The sequence below is a fragment of the Saccostrea cucullata genome, unplaced genomic scaffold (assembly GCF_032062105.1).
Source record: "Saccostrea cucullata isolate Sc308-1 unplaced genomic scaffold, CSIRO_AGI_Scuc_v1 ctg555, whole genome shotgun sequence".
Taxonomy (NCBI): domain Eukaryota; kingdom Metazoa; phylum Mollusca; class Bivalvia; order Ostreida; family Ostreidae; genus Saccostrea; species Saccostrea cuccullata.
This window is the reverse complement of record NW_026936559.1, coordinates 484,939-506,380: the sequence shown is the minus strand read 5'-3', so window position 1 is coordinate 506,380 and position 21,442 is coordinate 484,939. Positions and strand designations below refer to the sequence as shown.

Below are 21,442 nucleotides of genomic sequence, written 5' to 3'. Positions count from 1 at the left end.
ACCATCTTTTAATACGCGATTTTAACATGTACCTGATACATTTAACCCATTCTGACAAAGTGTCAACGTCTTCTTCAAATTTGAAATGAGATTTTGAAGACCAAATAAGTAAAGATTCTTGTATATAATGTGTGACATTTTGCCCCATTATGTTATCAAATATTTTTTATAAATATGTGCAACAAGTCCTTGTTTACGAAGAATTTGAACTTTTCCTTTGTTAATCAACAAATGATGCTAAAATTTGTGCGATCATTTGAAAAAAAAAAAAAATTCAAAAAATGAGTTGAAACTGTGTCCATATATAATTATGATATTTTTTGCAAAATGCATTTTTTTTTGATCTTATGTAAACCTTTTTTTAAATATTGTACACTTAAAACTTTTATGTTTAACTTTGACAATCTTAATGAGTAATTTACATGTAGATTTTCATGTTAGCATTTAAACAATATATCAGTATTTGTATATGTAAAAAAAAAATTCTGGCTTTATATTCTCCGAGCATTTCTGTAAACTTTTTTAAATACTGTGCACTTTAAACTTTTATGTTTAACTTTGATTTGTATATAATTTTGAATTACAAAAAATATAATTTTGAATTACAAAAAAAATATGTTCAAATCAAATCAATTAATTTTTTAATCAGTTGTTACAGTAAGCCATAGAAGATTTTGCACAGTGTTCTTGATACTTTGTGGATCAAAATATGAAATTATAATCTTTTATTTTTCTAAAGCCAATTGACAAAAAAATAATAATAATAAGATAAAAATAAACAAGTATATACTGAAAAAACGTCAAAGATACTCAAGCTGTAGAAAGTCAACTAGGAAGTGTCATTTATATCTTATATGGTATAAGATGAATTGAGTTCAATCTTCTGTTGAATAAAATACATGTACATGAAACAAATTCATATTTTGAATTCAATTAGAATAAATATTATTAATCGTAATACTTTTTAAGATGAATTACGTTACTCACTTTCAGGAATATTTTATAACATAGTGGCCATTTTTTAATTTAATAAAATATTTTTTTATGTTGATATACTTCATACTGCATGTATGTATTATCTGATTATTACATTTTTTTTTTTTTTTGTATTTTTGCTTAATTGATGTACATCACAGCATTTAATATACATCAATCCAAATAGGTTGTTACAAACCTATAGGTAAAAACGTTTCTCAACGTGAAAGGGGGAGGGGCTGAGTGCTAAAAAAATCCAGGCACATGACTACGGTCCATCTAGCTGAGTGGCATGTCTAATATATATCCCGTATGAATCCAAAGAAGTTACAGTATATAGGTTCCGTTACCAAAGCTGAAGATAACTAGTACCATTTTTTTTTTAAAATAAAAAACAGTATGAGGAAGAATTTAACATTTATTTTGTGCTATTATCTTACTATCACTCAAAATGCACATGGGGGGGTGCAACTACATTTTCTGGGCATGCATAGTAGACTTTGTTAACGATGGGGTAACCTGCGTCACCTTTCAGAGTAAACTGCGGACTCGTCCGATGATAGCCTGGTTCCCTGTCCCTATTTTGCTTCGTAAACTCTGCGTCACTTGGCAAGAATGAGACAGGGGACCAGGCTAGTCCGATGATGCTTTGTCGGCGACTGTAAAAGTTACCTGAGATTTCTACGCAAAGGAAAGCGCGAAATCTCTGTATAGTTGCGGCTTAGCCTGGTTCCCGAGGCCTTCCGATGTGCACGCTTAAAATCTTTGAAAATACAGACTTTTTCAAGATAAGCTTCATTTTTGTTTCTAGAAATATTTTAATCTACAAAAGTAATATCTTTTTGTGTATCTAAACTGAGTAAATCGATGACCTAGCATCCTTTTAGATAACTGAAGCCCCTCTAGGGCTTGAGTAATAAATCAGTTTTAAAAATTTAAAAATAAATAAAAAGGTAAAGAAATCTAAGAACAGAAAAGTTTAGATGGTCTGAAACTCAGGAAGAATATATTCCCCGCCGTAGAATTACTGACGGTACATATTATATGAAAAGTGTACATAGGAACCGGGGGTGCACGGGGTGGGGGGGCGCCCCGCCCCCCCCCCAAAAAAATTTGCCGATATATAGTAAAGTCTAAAGTATAGAAAGCATACAGATCTAGAATACTATAGAAAACATGACTGTTATATTATGCTAAATCATTGTTTGTCTGATGACCTTTTTTTGTCAAAGGAATTTTTGGTAGTTGATAGTGCCCCCAACTGAAAATATAAGGCTATGCCCCCAAACTGATATTTTTTCTTATGGACCTGTACAAAATTTAACAGTTTATATAAAAGAAAAATAAGACATTTAAGATCTAGTTAACGTTTATATTTACTGTGTATATGCAATGTCCGTAATTTTAACGATTTTCTCATATAAAACATTTTGTAAATTGGATATTTTTATAGTTCCAGTTATGTTTTCTTTGAAGACTTTAACTAATGTACAAAAGTTGAAAATTCAAAGAAAATAAGTGTAGCTAGGCTTGAAGCCTAATAATATTACATGAACTTCGAAATACATCCTTTTAATATTTTACTGTTTCTGTCTTTCAGAAGAAAGTTCACTCTTTTTGTAATCATGGTAATCATGATCTCTTTGGGGGAAAAACACATTTTTTGTTCCCGATCGGAATATTCCAATGATTTTCTTGATTAATGTATTCCATTCAAAAATGAATTGAAAAGGTTGAAGAAATAAAATTCTTTGATCCGCCAATCAGCAGACACTACTAAGGGAAGTAACTCCTACATGCCACGAGACAATTGATGCGTCACTTCCGTCAACATGGCGATGCCCATGATCAAGAATCTAAGACAAGAAATTTATTTGTCATTTGGCAAAAGTTCTATTGTTGTGAAGGTAGTAGCAGTAGCAGTGACATTAGGATATTTTCTTTCATTTGCAAAATCAGTTGTACCATATTTAGCGGTGACACCTGGCTATGTCTTACCACCTAACTTCTGGGTTTGGACTTTTGTCACCCACAGTTTTATTGAATTTCACTTTTGGGAAGTGTTGGCAGACATTGCCGTTTTAATTTTATGTGGAAAGCTCCTTGAGCCGTTATGGGGTGCTCTGGACATGCTAATATTTTTAGCAGTGGTGAACACAGGCGTGGCTCTAGCGTCTTCCTTCCTTTACATTGGGATTTACTTAGTTACCAAAAATGAAGAGTATCTTTTCGACACCTACATACATGGGATGGTGGGATACGTTGCTGGATTCTCCGTTGCTGTCAAGCAGGTCATGCCAGACCACAAGTTGCTGAGTTCACCGTTCGGAACTCTGAGGAACACTCACATTCCACTCCTGTTAATGTTTATTACTGTTACTTTAAGATTAATTAATGTGGTAGATGGACCATATCCATTTATGTTTGGTTTTGGTATTTTGATCAGCTGGATTTATCTGAGGTTTTACCAGAAGCACAGTAATGGAAACCGTGGTGATATGGCTGACCAGTTTTCTTTTGCGAGGTAAAAATTCTTAAACAGGAAAGGGAATTGGGCTTAATTTGTATTCAGGAAAGAAATAATATGTTTAAGAAAGTAAAACATTTGCAAAAAAGAAAATAATCTGTACATTCACTGCCCACATGTCATGTCATTGTGTATGTTTTTATGGAATGATAAATTGGCATGGAAGCTCGGTAGAGTACTCCCTAAATCATTGTAAGGTCATGGGTTGAAACCTCGGTGCTAGCCTGCAACTGACCTAGTAAGTGAATTAAATAAAGAAAGAATTTTTCCTTGGTCAAGCACTCTGCAATTTGCATGCTTTGAATTAAAGTTGATGGTCTGACCCTCAGACAAGACCTTGAAAACCCAAGCCCTGAAGTCCTGTGTCATAATAGACCCTTTTCCTATGACATATTTTGCCTAGGAGTAATTCCCCTTAGCCGACATATTGTAAGGGCAACATTCCCAGATCCATTCATTATTCAACCAAGTTCAATTTGTTTTACTGGTTACTGCATGAGGTAAAGATAACACAATTTTTCTTATGAATATATGTTTATAAAAGCCTCTATTAATTCATAATTTTAAAGATTGTAATTATTTTCCCCCATATATTTCTTGCATGCATGTTTAAAATTGGTTGCTCAAAGAGGTAAATTAATTACTTTGCCCTACAAGATGGCGGCTAAGGGGAATAACTCCTAGGCAAAATATGTCATAGGAAAAGGGTCATACTGGTTGGCATGGCTACAGAAACTAGTGTTATGGTGTTTTATTATATACCTAAATTGTATCACTCAATTTTACTGTTGAATTTATGTAAGTGACGTCGTGATCCGACTTTCCGGATCACCACACTGTGGTTTTCTGAATCCATATCACCTCTCTGAAACTAATGACGTTGTATGCAAAAACATGATGTTATTTTTCTTGCGCGTTAAAAAGTCCATTTTTTTATGCCTTGTTTTATGGATAAATATTATGCTATTGATCTCTAAAGTTTTATTCTGCTATATTAGCTAGTTATAAGGGGGTATATAATAAATTTATCATTATAACAGTAACTTGATCCGAAGAACCGTCAACGTCTCGTTGACCTTGCGGATCATCAGATCAAACTGGACGCTTCACGTCTCGTTTGATCTGATGATCCACGCCTGTCAACGAGATGTGATACAACCCTTCAGATCAAGTTACTATAATAAATATTATGTATAATATTATAATAATAGATATATATTTTGGTCTGACCATAATGGTTCAGATCCCCTGTGCAACATACAAAGCAAGAATTTTTGCCCACAGTTTGGGTTGTATTTCTCTACTTTCCAGCATCGGAGAATCAACTACCTTTCAATCCCTTATTCTAGATAAGATTATCATTTTGTCATTAACAGAAAACTCAATATCATATATTTAAAATTTTGAATATTATGAAATTAATATCTTGCTCAAAAGACAGGAATTTTTTTTTTTTTACTGTTGTTTTAATTTTTAGCTCACCTGAGCCGAAGGCTCAAGTGAGCTTTTCTGATCACATTTTGTCCGGCGTCCGTCTGTCTGTCTAGCTGTCTGTCCGTCTGTCCGTCTGTCTGTCTGTCCGTCTGTCTGTCCGTAAACTTTTCACATTTTCGACTTCTTCTCAAGAACTGGTGGGCCAATTTCAACCAAACTTGCCACAAAGCATCCTTGGGTGAAGGGGATTCAAATTTGTTCAAATGAAGGGCCACGCCCTTTTCCAAGGGGAGATAATTATGAATTAGTGAAAAATTATTGGCATTTTTAAAAAATCTTCTTCTCAAGAACCACTGGGCCAGGAAAGATGAAACTCATGTGGAATCATCCTCAGGTAGTGTAGATTCAAGTTTGTTCAAATCATGACCCCCGGGGGTAGGGTGGGGCCAAAATGGCCGATCAAAGTTTTAAATAGGAATATAAAGGAAAAATCTTTAAAAATCTTCCTCTCAAGAACCACTGGGCTAGGAAAGATGAAACTCATGTGGAATTATCCTCAGGTAGTGTAGATTCAAGTTTGTTCAAATCTTGACCCCCGGGGGTAGGGCGGGGCCACAATGGCCGACCATAGTTTTACACAGAAATATATAGGAAAATTCTTGAAAAATCTTCTTCTCAAGAATAACAAAGCCATGATTGGTCATATTTATATGGAAGCATCCTCAGATAGTGTAGATTCAAGTTTGTTCAAATCATGACCCCCAGGGGTAGGGCAGGGCCACAATTGCCAACCAAAGTTTTACATAGAAATATATAGGAAAATTCTTTAAAATCTTCTTCTCTAGAATAACAAAGCCATGATTGGTCATATTTATATGGAAACATCCCTAGGTAGTGTAGATTCAGGTTTGTTCAAATCATGACCCCTGGGGGTAGGGCGGGGCCAAAATGGCCGACCAAAGTTTTACATAGAAATATATGGGAAATTTCTTTAAAAATCTTCTTCTCAAGAATAGCAAAGCCATAATTGGTCATATTTATATTGAATCATCCCCAGGTAGTGTAGATTCAAGTTTGTTCAAATCATGACCCCCGAGGGTAGGGCGGGGCCACAATGGCCGACCAAAGTTTTACATAGAAATATATAGGAAAATTCTTGAAAAATCTTCTTCTCAAGAATAGTAAAGCCATGATTGGTCATGGGACTTCTTTTGGATTAAAACTTTTCAATAATAAACCAATTTTCTACCTTTTCCAAGCCACAGTGCTCAGGTGAGCGATGTGGCCCATGGGCATCTTGTTTAAAAAAGTGTTCCTTTTTTTGAAATAAGATATCCAATAGCAAAATATTGATGCATAACAGTTATCACTTGCTGGATATTTTGTATCCATGAACATATTGAATTGGTTGAAATGTAAAAGCATATTATTATTATACTAGTATTATCATATATTATCACATTCAACAGAGATCAATATGAGGACATGAAAAATAAATAATTTTTATCGCATGTTTAAAATATACACAATAAAAGAATTCAGATTTTAAATTAATATGAACTATCAAACATTTTCCAGCTTTTTCCCCAGTCGACTGCAGCCGATAATAGCTATTGTATCCAACACTGTGTTCCTAACTCTGGTAAAAATAAAAGTCTGCAAGAAACCACAGAGGAAATATGATATAAGCTCCTCTTCTAATGCCACAATCACCATTACCCTTCCAGGAACCGACCCGACTGATGCAGAAAGGAGAAAGTGAGTATTGCTTTAAAGTCAGTGTCAAGTTGGAATTTTGTGTTCTTCAAAGCAATATGAGCTGCATTCTTGAAAATTTTACTTTGCTGTAAAAATATGTTATTATAATATATTTGTATGTAACTTAAAACTTTATGATCAATAAGACTAAAAGCAGAAGAAAGGCTTTTATATACAATCCAATGTACAGGTTTATATAAAAAAAAAATCATTATTGTACAAGACAACAATAATGTAATTTTGATTCAATCGAAGCTTATGAATAGTTCTTCCATCGCAAATATGAACAACAGAAGTTTTTTAACGTTTTTTTTTTTTTTTGTTGAAATAGTTAAGGTCTTCCGTTTCCAACGGAAGACCTTCTACTGATTCTGAAGATTAAGATTATTAAGGTCTTCCGTTTCCAACGGAAGACCTTCTACTGATTCTGATGATTAAGATTATTCTTATTATTCTTTTTTTTTTTTTCTTCCTAGACGCCAACTTTGAGGCCTCATATCTCACTCATTTCTCAACGGATTTTGCTCAAATTTTCAGACATTATAGACGGTTATAAATTCTATCAGAATGCTGTCTAACATTTCAAAAATTTACTTCCGCTTATGAGTTATTTCCCTTTAAACGAAAAATTATAGGCTTTCATTTCCAGACAAAGGCTCAGAGACCACAAAACCTGGGGCAGAAATTTTACTGGTTTTAGATAACAGAAGGATTGAAGTTGTGCACATCGGTTTTTGTTTTTCGATTTCTGTATTCAAAATGGCGCTATATAGGGGTCAAAAATTAGAACGCCTAAAAGAGCGAAAATTAACACATATTTTCCTTTTTATCTTGAAAAACTAAAAATATTTTGTTAAGACATGTTGAATAAAAGTTGTGCATAATTGCAAGAGCTTTCATTTAATATTATTTAAAAGGGGCTGGCCCCTAAAATTAGGGATCTAGGGCCCTTAAAATTTTTCGCTTTATAACTCAAAAACGGTAAATATTTCGAAATGACTGTCGATTAAAAGTTGTGCTTAAACATCTTATTGATCTCATGAAATTGTTATTTTGTTCGAGTCTTGTTTTAAATAAGCTAGATGATGACCCATATGTGTACAGGTAATTCTTTTCACTCAGCACGTAAACGCGAGCTCCTCATGTATGTAACCATAACAAACTTACTATAAATAATAAACATGACTACATTAGATACTAATATTTTTTTTAGAATAAGGTTCTTGAAGTGCTTTGTGCTTTTCCCCAAATTGTCATGATTATTCACTGACAACTTTCCATTTTATTTCATTTTTTTTTAAATCGTATAAACCAAGTCTACTAAAAAGGGAAGAAAAGATAATCGTTTCTTCTTATCATATAAAAACAAACAATATAGAGACAAAATAAAACATAACTATAAAGCATATACTATTCACAGCCATTAAGTCCATGCCTTTTACATTCACTTTGTTTGTTTACAATTATATAACGCGCCTCCCTCGATAACGCGGGGCAAAGTCGGTCACCGGGAATCAATCGGCGTGTGATCCAGTCATACACAAAAGAAACCACAGAATGGTTAAATTAATTTTGTTAACTAATTGATGAGTGGATAAATATGTTGAATCTTTCAGATTATTTCATAGTAATTACATCATAATTACACAGGTAGATACTAAGGTGTCAGTCTATATATTTTCACCTTTTTTTCCCCCCAAAAAATAAAGTACCGAGAGATGTATCATTTTCTCTTATCATATATCAATTGACAGCATTTATAAACAGCTGTTAAAACACAGGCCCGTGTAAACGGTAAATCAAAAGAAAGGAAATCTGCGGTATGAAAAACAGAAAAATATAATGTCTCATTCTCTGAAGATTACGTTGTCTTCCGATAACTAAAATAAATTAATGTCCGTCGAATTTTATTTTAATCAGAACATTTACTGATGTGTACCTGTACACGCAGTGTGTGTCACTTTTTCTAAGCCTTCGCCCAAACGAACAATTTAGCAAATCTTGAATTAATTAATTCAATTAACACTATCCCTTTCACATATCTACACACATTCTCCTATACCTGAAATCTAATAAAAATCAGATTTTTGACCATTTCTTTATTTTATCAAGATTGGTTGTAAGAGATAATGTAGGAGTGTTAATATCAGTGTCCACTATTGCAAACAATGATGTATCATCCGCGAATAATCGAATTTCATCATGCATGCCCTGTTACGACGCACTTTGAAAAATTACGCACTTTGAAATTTTTTTTCAAAATTTGGGACCAAATCAACGCACTTTGAAAAAAATAAAATTTCTTTTCAAAGTGCGTTAATATCGACCATATTAACGCACTTTGTAAAAATGTGTATGGCTTGGTCAATATTCTTGCAAATCTTTGGTATGATAAATAATTGAACCTGTTTGATAAATCTTCGCTATGGTCACTTTACGATGTGAAAGTGAACGATTTTGATTTTTTCATTCATGTACTTTGAAAATTCTTTCTCTCTTAAATATTTTACTGAACTAATTTTTTTTACAGTTATCATTTTATGTAAACTAAAATTTATTGAAAAATTTTAACACCAGTTATATTGGTGTGTAGCATAGGCATCTTTACCGGGGGGTGGGGGGGTCACACAAATGTTTTGCAAAGACATTATATAGGCATTGAAAATTGGAGCTTATCTTGGGGGTGTATCCATGCACTTTCAATTTTAATTATTAAAATCTATAACTCTGGAATTTGTTTTATGCATTTTTCTTCAAAGTGCGATGCCCTCAGTAATATCATTACAGTTTACATCCACCTCTGTTGCCTTGTGTAAATGGAAATAGGCTTTGAAATCATGTCGACTCTTTCATATTATTTTATTTTACTCTATCTCATGCTTGTTTAATCAATCGTAACCACTTGTGCATTTATCAATTTCAAGTTTTATGCCTGCATGACACATGCATGATACCGCGGCGTAATTGTAAGTGTAAGTGAAGTTTCCAACCCACGGGAAAAACCCGAAAAGAATATTTCAATTGCGCGATTTTACGGGAACATGCTTGGAACATGCTTGTGCATAGAAGTTTAATTATATACATGTATGCATTTTTACATAGAAAAGCGGCCAAAATATATGCATCCCGAGCTTTCAGAATACGATTTTAAAAAATTAGAAAAAATTCATTACTGTCTCTTAATCATTATCTCTACTATAAAATATCAATTAAATTCTTTTCTTACTTATTGTATTTCTGTGTATTTGAGGTATTTGAGGTACATGTACTTAAATTATCGGTTCGCTCTAATATTGGGTTATTTTAATAACAGGAATATTAACCTCCTTCTGGTCAGTCATTGTTAATCTGATGAGCCGAGAATGTCAATCGGTTGATTTGTTTAGGTATGTGTACATGTAGGTTGGGGCTGGTATTGAATTCCAAAAGTCACAACCTATTTTTTATAGAATCACACACATTTTTTTACGAGTGGTCAAATGAATGAAAAACAAGGTCTACAACGATTAATATCTGTAACTTAAATTTCCTATTTTCTTAATTTTTTAACGTCTTTTATTTTATTTCTAAAACCTAAAAAAGAATGTAATGATTTCTATGTTCACTGGAGTCGAAGTGTCTACTATTTAATTAAGTTTCTTGGGTTGGGAAGAGGTACCAGTTTTAGATATATTTTATTTTCGGAATTTTGTATTGCATTTTCGACAATGAATAATGTCATTTCTAACATTTATTTTTTCATTCTGGATTTTGGACAGTATATATATCCAGCAATTTTATGTTAACAAAATAGGTGGAATTAAAAGTTTACTAGGATAAAAAAAAAGGTGAAGGGCAGAGAATTTATACATGTACAATGTACAGGTACTTACGGCCTTTGAGCAACGAGGGATAAAATCTGGAGAAAGTGATCAGTATTGAAGCTACATGTAAAAATACCATTCAAATAATACAAATCAGGAGAGATGGAATCAGGTGCTATGGGTACTATTCATGCCAGCACCTACCCCGACACGAGACCTCGAGTACGGTCTCATCTATAGGATCGGTCTCCAGGCATCGTTTCACAAGTCTCCAAACTTCACATAAAATATTCTCTATGAACTTTTGATGCTCCCCCATAAAAATGGCCAGGCATATATAGTTTGTCATGTCCGTCTTCTATCTTTCCGTCTGTCCCTCCGTCCAGTCGCTTTGCGTTTAGCTCAGTTCAAAGCTCAATTTTAAAGAAACAATTCAATTTTTATACCCCCGCTCCGAAGGAGAGGGGGGTATTCTGTTTTACCCTTGTGTGTCTGTCTGTCTGTCTGTCCGTCTGTCTGTCCGTCTGTCTGTCCGTAACAAATTTTTCGTCGCAGTTTTCTCAGGAACTACTCATCGCAGATGCTTGAAATTTTAACACAATCTTCTCTGAGACGTGCCATACGGTGGGATATATTTTGGTTCAAATCGGATGTCAACTTCCTGTTTGTCTGTGCGTCTGTCCGTTTCATACATTATGAATTTTTCGTCGCAGTTTTCTCAGGAACTACTCATCGCAGATGCTTGAAATTTTAACACAATCTTCTCTGAGACATGCCATACGGTGGGATATATTTTGGTTCAAATCGGATGTCAACTTCCTGTTTGTCTGTGCGTCTGTCCGTTTCATACATTATGAATTTTTCGTCGCAGTTTTCTCAGGAACTACTCATCGCAGATGCTTGAAATTTTAACACAATCTTCTCTGAGACGTGCCATACGGTGGGATACATTTTTGTCCAAATTGGATGTCAACTTCCTGTTTGTCTGTGTGTCTGTCCGTTTCATACATAACAAATTTTCGTCGCAGTTTTCTCAGCAACTACTCATCGCAGATGCTTGAAATTTTAGTACACTCTATGTTAAGGCATGCCATTTGGTTGGATTAATTTTGATATGAAACTGATGTCAACTTCCTGTTTGTCTGTGCATCTGTCTGTAATGGATCTTGTGTATATTAACATAATCGTGTTTATTCTCATCAGAGCGGGGGTATTCTTAGTGAGCATTCGCTCACAGATTTCTTGTTTATATAAAACTTCCTATGCTGATGGACATTGATGAGAGCTATTTTTCAGCATCAACATATTTTGACTTTGAACTTTCTTTTGAACTTGGCCTCACTTTTTTTAAAATCTGTCTAAAGAAACCATTCAAGATAGTATAATCAAACTTCATGTGCCGATATGTACTGATATGTGCCGATACGTACTAGGCTACACGTATGTACTGCATCAACATTTTTTTTAACCTTTCCTTTGACCTTAAGCTAACTTTTCTCAGGTTATTGTATAACTCAGTTACATGTAGAAACAACCATTAACTCAGTTACATGTAGAAACAACCATTCAAGACTAAGTATTCAAACTTCAGCAATCTTATGGTGATACATACTGATGTAAGCTGTTCAACTGCATCAGTATTTTTGTTTTACGTTGACCTCTCCTGTAACCTTGATCTCACTTTACTTAAGTTAGTATTTAGCTCAGTTTTGAAGAAAACATTTATATTTCTACTCAACTTCATATGCTGATACACACTTTTGAGAGCTATCCAAACCTTAGTGTAGAACAGATGCTCTAACCACTGCGCCACACGGGTGGTGCTCAGATTTGAAGAATTCATTCAAGACATTTTTATCAAACTTTAGTATGCTGATACATTTTAATCTTGCACTTTCCTGTGACCTTTACCTCTCTTGTCTTTAATTTGCATTTTGCTTAGTATTAAAGAAACCATTTGAGATATTTTTATGTAAGCTTATGCATTATTTGAAGGGGATTTCATAATCTATATCCATTTTTTAAGATTTCAATTTTTAAGACACTATCCAAGATATTCTAAACAAACGTCATACACTAATACAGATTTTAATGTTGCATTATTCACTAATATACACATGGCGGGGCATTCATGTCCTGTAGATATATTTTTAGTTAAATCATTAGGTAATTCATAGTGTTGAACCTAATAAATTCTTCCGATTCGATATATGCTCAGAAAAAAATAAGGCTGAACACATCCAGTCATTTGGACGAGTCAAGGTTACACAGAGAAACTCTAAATTCGCTACAGTATTTGTACCTGTGAAACATTGCTGATACATGTATAATGCAGGGTAGGACATGACCTTGACTCAAGTTCAAGGTCACTAAAGATAAGATGTTTTGGCTGGATTCATAGACTAAAAGAATATCTAAAAAACATATGTGAACTTTTCCAGTCGGTAATACACATATTTGATTTTTATAACAGAGTTTGTCATTGCTTGACGAAAGGTCATTTAGAAAGTTCAAGGTCACATACATTCCTTTATAGTCTTTTTCCTGGCGAAACATTGTAAGTTGCTTCCTTTACAAGCCTTTAGGTTGCTTACTTGTATAACTTTAGAATGTGGCTTGACCTAGACTCAAGGTTACGTCTTCCTATCCGTAGCTCCAACGGAAGACCTATTCGTTGCTTTGCAACGAGCTCGGCTCTAGTTGTATCAATTATTTTATGGTTAATTTTCATTCATTCACAAATAATTTTACATGCACAAGAAAAAGGAAAACAAATGAAATAGCTTAAATTTCCAAAGTTTTAATGAAAATCATTTGTTTTTTTTTTTTAAGAAATGTGGCTCTGAAGCTTTTGAACGAGAGATTAAACAAAGCAGATCAGCCCTCCAAGTGGCCATCAATGGAGGATGATGAGCAGACCTCACCTGTCTTGACCGGCACACCTGAGAATGTCCCTCCCAAAGATTCCAAGTCACCCAGTGTCAAGCTCCCTATCCCAGACTTCAAGGAAAACCAGCAGGATAAGGGGAAGGAAGGATCCCCCGAGTCATGATAAAAAGTGGAGAGAAAAGAGAGAGGAAGGGGAAGACAGACAGAGAGAAAGAATCTGCTCTTTATGTGTGTGAGAGAGAGAGGGGGAGAGAGATGGAGAGAGAGATAAAGAGAGAGAGAGAGAGAAAGTCTGCTCTGTACACATGAAAGAGAGAGAGAGAGGTCAAATTTCACCATGTTTATTAAAAAAATAAAAAGAATACATTCTTAATTTACCCTGAACTTCCTGTATTTTTAAATATATATCTGTTTGTGTTAGTTTCTGGTCATACATGTATATATAGATGATAAATCTTGTTATATTGTTGTTAAAAACATGGTGATAGATGTATCTGTAATATACTGTAGTAGATTAATATATTTCTGAAGACTGCAGAGTCCTTCATTTCTCCATTGTAAATATTTTGCTTTTATGATAACAGCATTTGGTGTCACTCACAAATTCCTGTGTTTAATTAACACATTTTTAAAATATTATTATTGATGATAAAAAATGTACAACTTAATATTCCAGTAACAAATGGCTTAATATTGGAGCACATATATTACATGTACACCCTTTTAGTGCTATGTTTATTATTTTGATAAGTTGCCCATAGTATAAATATTTTTTTAAAGAGTGATAGAAAATTAGTAGAAAAATGTGCACATATAGCTTTTGATCTTTGGTTTAAATATAATAATCACAAATAAAATATAACATAAAGGAAATCATAATTATTCGGAGAAAGAGTTTACAAAATAATAATTATGTGTTTTTCACATATGTGGCACATGTATATTTTACATTTTATGAAAATGTTTTTTAGTGTTTAAAACCACTACTAATGAGCCTAAAGGTACCTGTTTTTTTTTTTTGTTTTTTGTTTTTTTTTTTTTTTGCAAAATTGACTTACGTCATTGGATTCTTAAACAAATAAAGAAATGTCATGTCATTTTGTAAAAAAAAAATTAAAGAGTGATTAATTTTTCAGATGACTAATGCATTTGAAGGAATCATCAATAGGGGATATGTACATTAATGTTGTATATATATAATAATATAATTTATTCATGCTGTACTAGTGAATTAGGATTATTGTAAATACAACTGTTTTTCTCATGTAACTGCTTAAGGAATCACAATTCGGGGGCTTCAGTGTTTGTGGGTAACCAACACTTTACTCATTCCTGAGGACACAAGTACATTTGTATTCATGAAGTTCCATTCAGTGATATGAAGACAAAGTAATTATATGTAGGGATATCAATTTTTGGTTAACAAAGACCAATGAAATCCATGAACATTAGTCCCCCATGACCTATGATGATTCCACAGCATTCTGAATGAATAACTTGTACACTTTTGATTTTGTTTTTTTTATTATCACTATTTGATGTGAAGAATTGTTCAAGGCTTATGCAGATATAAATAAATGATATATGAATACATGAAAGGATATTATTATAATTGTTTTAGTGTAGTTCAGATACTTGTTTATATATCAGTTATCTTACGTTTTTGATGCTGTGCCCTCTCCCTACAGAAAACAAGAGTAGTATTCTTGGTATATATAAGAATTGTGTTCTCCTTTTGTATTTGCCATCTTCTCTCTGCAGTTTTGATCAACAGATCTGACACGTAGACACAAATATTACTTATGAACTGATGATGTGTAATGACCTTTAACCTTTATTATTAATTAAGTCAGTGACAGAAATAGATATATGTTGCTGGTCCACATACTCTCTAAGGAAACATATAACAATATCACTTGAGGGGTTTCATCCTTGACCAAAAATAAGCAATCAGACTTATCATTATTCCTTTCTTGGTACTGTCTTGTAATTAAAAAAACAAAGTTCATAGAAACAAAAACGATCGTTTGTTCACTTATATTGAACCCTGCTGTGACCTTGACCTATTTAAATGGTCATCTAGAAAAAGTGAATAATAGAGGGTCCATATCTTTGTAAAGAAGGAACATTGGATTACATACTATATATCTATATAATATACTTCAGAATGAATTATGATGATAAAGAGTAATCAAGTTTGAAAATTCACAGGAACAATACAAATAGGGAGCAGAGTAATTATGGACTGTTGGGATATAAAAGGTGGGATCAGATGCCATGAACAGTATTTAAGTTCAAAAGTTCATTGAAACAGTACAAAATGAAAGAAATGCAAACACAGACCATGAAAACATAAGATGTGCAATCAGGCGCTTTGGAAATAAAAACGCTGTTGACTAATCACACTGTCGAAGGCTACTTAATTGTCATGATAGGACAGTTGGACCCTGTAAACAATTCAGAGTGAAAATAATTGCCTTTGAATTTCTATGATGCGTCAGTCAACATCTGGCTTAAAGATAAATCTTGATTGTAAGTAAATTCAGTATGTGAAACGTTGATTTTAAACAGGACTGTTGATATCTTTGTTTTGTCAAATGCTTCTTTTGTTTTATAATTTGTTTGTAGTACGTAGAGCAAGCTCTTGCATATTAAATCAATGTGAAACACATTTTTATCGACATAGATCAGACGCGGTCGAAACAATAATCTTGTCAGCAAATACAATTGACGGTTTTCATACTAGTAATTAGTCCATTACATGCACATTGAATTGTCGACGGATATTTCTGTTATTTCCAGATAATGACAGATAAACACAACGGCGGGTGTGATCGGTCGGCAGGGAATGCTCACTCCTCCATGGTACCCGATCCACCTCTGATGTGTTAGAGATGCGTGTTTGATCTGTCCCTATTTTGTATTGTTAAATGGACTTTTGAGCTTGAATAATGTACGTTATCTTCATATATTTCATCTCACAATAATTGTTTGTTCAATGTTTTTATTTTTTTTTATTATTTTTTTTTTTTTGCGTCAGTTTTAGTATGATGGAAAAAAATGACGCACTGATCCGATTGCCGATGAACAATATATGAACTTTTCCAATGAGGCTAAGAATTGCATGTAATATCGATTCATGCTTAATTAAAATGCTTCGGAAATTTACTATCCTTTTTTTCATTTAGAAAAAAAAGTAATCACAATAAGAATTTAAGAAAAATTAAGAGGGAGAATTCATTTTTCTGGCTAATTTAAAAGTTCACTACACATGAATGCATGATCAAAGTCCATAGTTGCTATAAGTCTGAATACTATTGGTGTATCAAATTTCATTTTGATCTGAATAGTGGTTTTGAAAATATAGAGATAGTTCGCGAACTTTTTGATCACCCCTCAATAATTAAAATAAGCTTCATTACTTGAATAATTTTTTTTTTATAAATTCGCTCATATGGATACTTTGTATTTTCGTGTTTATGTTTTCTAGAAGATAACTTTCAATTGAACTTTTCAACTAAGAATCTTACAAGAAGGTCATTAAGACGGCTGATTTTCAGAAACTAATATTCGAAACGAAAAAAGCATTTCATTAAGCCTTCATTTACCTTGTCGAATTGTTTTCATGAAATTTAATATTCGTTATTTTCAAAAATGAAAATCAAAATTGATTTTTCAAGGACACAAGTCAGAAAAAAATGACATGAAAATGATTCGATGTTTAATTTCATGGCTATCACATTTTGTTTATGTCAAATAAAGAGATAAAGATAAAATAAAGGTCAATGTTCAACAAGTACTATGTTTAAAAACATGTTACATGTATACATGTTCTCAGATACTAAAATAAGTTACATGTATATGTCAAGTTAAATAAGTGCTTTATTGCTCTTTTTTATATTTCTTAAATAATATGACCTTTTTTTAATTCAATACACTTTTATTACAGATGATCTACAAGTGAAGCAGTATTTGAGAATGCAAATAAAGTAAATACGAGGTACGTATTTTGTCGTCTGTGATTTCTTATTGAAAAAAACTTCAACGGTTTGTTCCCGTCTCGCCTTAGCTGTAAAATTTAGCATTCCCATTTCGCCTTAGTAAGCTCTCAGGTGAATTAAGGTGATGAAGATTTAATATATTTAGCATAAAGTATTTTTTTTTTTTTTTGGTATTGCACAATTAAGTTACATGTATATGTCAAGTTAAATAAGTGCTTTATTGCTCTTTTTTATATTTCTTAAATAATATGACCTTTTTTTAATTCAATACACTTTTATATTTCCATTTCATTGTGAAATAAAATTGTAGATTTAGACTTTCAAAATGTAGACATAGACTTAAATCACACGAGGACTTCCATGTTAATTTCAATAGTCCTCGCCCACTGACGTCAAATACAAAAAAGCCGCACAGATTTTTTGCATATTTGGCCTCCTCTCAGACACAGAGACAGATGTAAAATTTGCCTGCCCATTTCCTTAGCTCCTGCTCTCGACCTGCCTAATTTACATTGAAGATTTAATATATTTACAACTTTCAAAGAGTTTTTTTGGAAAAAAAATAGAAATGGAAATATTTCATTCACAGTATTCATAAATTCCCATAAATTGCTAAATTCAATCTAAAAAAAATTATTATTTAAATTTTTATATCAACCTAGTAATAATATTTACAAATACTAAAATTCCCATTTCGCCTTAGTACTTTTTAACTTTTTGTTACCTGCATTTCACAGTTTGGGCGAAATGGGAACACCACTTCAACGACATCACCCAATGTTTTAAGATATATTTTAACTATTTAATCCCACTTGTTAGATATATTAAGTCCAAACTGCTGTCCACCAATTAAAATTTAAAATATTCAACTTATTTTTCAAAAAGTATTAATAGAACAGGTGCACGAATAAAAAATCTAGTGTACACTGTTAGAACTATGTTGAAATGTGTTTTTGAGCTGCAAATAGAAAATGATAAATATTTGGGTTTTTTTTCCCTCCCCCTCTCTCTCTTTCTGAGTTAGAATCTTGTTAGAAAAATATTTCTTTTTTATGCACATTAAAGTTTCTGAAATAATTCGGAAAGAAGAAGGTGTGGTTTTAGCTTCAATGTGCCCTAAAAAATTAATGTTTTAAAAAAGTTTTGAAACTGGCCCAAATATTAGTTGATCATGAGTTAATGACTGTAATAGATGACAATATTATTTGCAAGAAAATTCCATTAAAATTGTTGTCTTCTGCAACTTTTTAAAGAAAATACGGGAAAATGTACATGTTTATGACATCACCATTAGCAATTAGGAATACATGTGAGAAAAATGAGTTGTATGATTTTTCTGCATGGAATTTCAATGATTCAGATAATATGAGTTTTCATTTTTTACATCAGTTTCATATTTAAGAAAACCACAGGGCAATATTTGTATAGAAACCCCATCTTGTTCTTTCAAACTATTCGAGTGTACATTGTCATAAAAAAAAAATCTTGCACAAATGGAATAGCCTTTCAACTGACATCTTCCTTTATATTTCGATAGATTTGTAATAATTATTGTACATATTGAAGTTTTTTTTTTCTTGAAACTCAGAAAATATCAACCTATTGCTGAATTTCAGTTACTTTCTCCGAGAATCTCCCCAAAATAGTACAATTTTTAGTCAAAATCATATGTTCCCAGCTTACTTAAACCAATGACAACCAATTCCTACATTTTGATTACGTGTGTCTTTGAAATAATTATCTTGATACTTTAGCGTTCAATATTTAAAGTAGATTCAACAAAATGCCGATTTCCTTGTCTGCAGTTGTCGAAGTATTGTCAGAAGATTCAAATTAATCCATGTATTGATATAAAGTGAAATAAAAGATTTGGCATGGCGTTTACACTTGGTTTCTGGTTATTAGTTCTTGGATAAAACTTAAAGACCTTTGAAGACTTGGTCATATGTCATTTGCAAATTTATTTTGTTAAAACACATTCTGATTGCACACACACGTACTCTGAAGTAGACATCAAAACGATGCTTGAGTTTCTATGTGGTTTTTGAAGACCAGGTTTTCCAACAATCTGTTAGAATTCCCATGGATATCAATTGCGCTCCGTTATTAGCAGACCTATTTTGTATTCATATGAAGCAGAATTTGTGCAGAATCTTATGCATGAAAGGAAAAAAAACATTTGTTGTGGCCTTCAACTCAACATTTAGATATATCGACGACGTATTGTCAATTAACAATGGTCATTTCCATTCCTATGTCGAGATGATATATCCTGGTGAGCTTGAGATAAAAGAAAACACAGAGTCTGACACATCTGTTTCATATTTGGATATTTTACTTGATAAAGACATTAATGGTAATCTAACAATCAAGCTCTATGATGAACGTGATGACTTTAACTTTTTATCCTCAACTTTCCTTACTTATGCAGAAATATACCTTCATCACCTGCATACGGCGTTTATATGTCTCAGTAGATTCTATACCCAAGAGCATGCTCTACGTCTGAAAATTATTGGCAAACAAGTTGATGAAACAAGAATATAAGCATTCTCGTATTAAGTCATCATTTCGTTCTTTGGTCGATACGATGACCTTGTCAGCAAATACAATTTATCATTGAGTCAAATGCTGACTGACGTTTTTCATACTTATTGTTAGTCCATTAATTATACACTGAATTGACGATTTTCCCGTTATTAACCGATCATGACAAGATGCACACGCCGGGTGTGACCGGTCAACAGGTTCACTCCTCCATGGCACCTGATCCCACCTCTGATGTTTTAGAGGTCCGTGTTTGCTCTGCTCCTATTTTGTATTGTTTTATAGACTTTGATATTGGATACTGTTCGTTATCTCCACATCCTTCACTGCATTCCTTCAGTGTTGGAAACTAGTACTATGTAAGGCAAACTGTGATCTTTTAAAAAGTCATGAACAAAATGATCTGTGAACAATCATAAAACAGGGACACCCTGGAATTCCAGAAGTACTACATTAAGTCTTCTGTCCATGGCATGTATTAAGTGCCTAGTATAAGGTAGAATCCCACGTTGAAGGTGACATCCATTGTAAGCCCTGTGTATTGATCTGCTACATGTACATGTACATGTAGATGATAATCAAAGTCAAATTCAGTATAAAAACAAAGACCTAACAATTGGATTGAAACAAGTCAGCCAATAAAATTACGACCCAATTATCTTGCTACTAAATAAGATCATGATATTCGGGGAATTTGTCCTAAGTGCTATAAAAAAATCTAAAATGTTAAAACGTTTGCAGAAAACATCCACTCCCCAGAGATTCGACCCTCAAAAGGAATGTTGTGTCTAAACTTTTCAACACCATCTCATTATTGACTATGATATACTTGTCACATCCATGTAATTAGGATTTGACAAAAAGGAACTTTGCAACTCTAAAGAGTAAAGTATGTGTATTTGCTATTGTGTGCTTAAGCGTGTAGAGGAAGGGACTTTGTATGTCATTTTTGACATTCCTAACATTGTAAGAGTTTTCAAGTTATTCTAGCTAGTAATTATAGAATAAAGTAGGAAGGATGTTTTGGTTTAAACATGAAACTTGTTTTTTGTTTATAACAGCATATATTTTTGATGAAATGATTCCAATAAAGGGCTTTCTAGGTACACTTATATTTTATTGTGCTATATGACCTAAAACAAGAAAATATATCATTTGAATTGATAAACGTTTATCTATTGTTGTTCAAGATTAACTTAAAGTGATACAACCAAACTGCCTTACGACCGTCCTCCAAAGAAAGTCTTATCATATCGTCCAAACTTTTGTCTATTGTGCGTGACATTATTAGGAATGAACTTCAGTGACATTGTTTTGGTAATCGTACGACTCTGAAGAAGAATCAGTTTATGTTTGAAAGCCCTTTGGTTTAATGTTTGGTGCGTAGGTCTACACATTTTATAAAGTCTAAAACAACACTTTTGTCTTTAATCTAGCAGAAGAACGTTAAAGACAAGTACAATGCAATTGTCATTCTGTTTTAATGAAAATTTTATTTTCTGTAGTAT

The 21,442-nt window shown here is 32.9% G+C and overlaps 1 protein-coding gene across 1 annotated transcript; it reads left to right on the top strand.

The window, feature by feature from the left end:
* Nucleotides 1-2,791: 2,791 nt before the first annotated feature.
* Nucleotides 2,792-14,984, top strand: LOC134245828 (transmembrane protein 115-like). The gene is made up of 3 exons (XM_062728084.1): nt 2,792-3,499; nt 6,515-6,694; nt 13,330-14,984. Exons 1-3 carry the CDS (start codon nt 2,808-2,810, stop codon nt 13,547-13,549), a joined length of 1,092 nt encoding a protein of 363 aa, XP_062584068.1. The 5' UTR covers nt 2,792-2,807; the 3' UTR covers nt 13,550-14,984.
* The last annotated feature ends 6,458 nt before the right edge of the window (nt 14,985-21,442 follow it).

What these genes read in the sequence shown, in the direction of transcription:
- LOC134245828 (XM_062728084.1), top strand. Translation starts at nt 2,808, where the DNA reads ATGGCGATGCCCATGATCAAGAATCTAAGACAAGAAATTTATTTGTCA. An exon ending in GACCAGTTTTCTTTTGCGAG is followed by an intron (nt 3,500 to 6,514) that starts GTAAAAATTCTT and finishes AACATTTTCCAG; the next exon opens with CTTTTTCCCCAGTCGACTGC. An exon ending in ACTGATGCAGAAAGGAGAAA is followed by an intron (nt 6,695 to 13,329) that starts GTGAGTATTGCT and finishes TTTTTTTTTAAG; the next exon opens with AAATGTGGCTCTGAAGCTTT.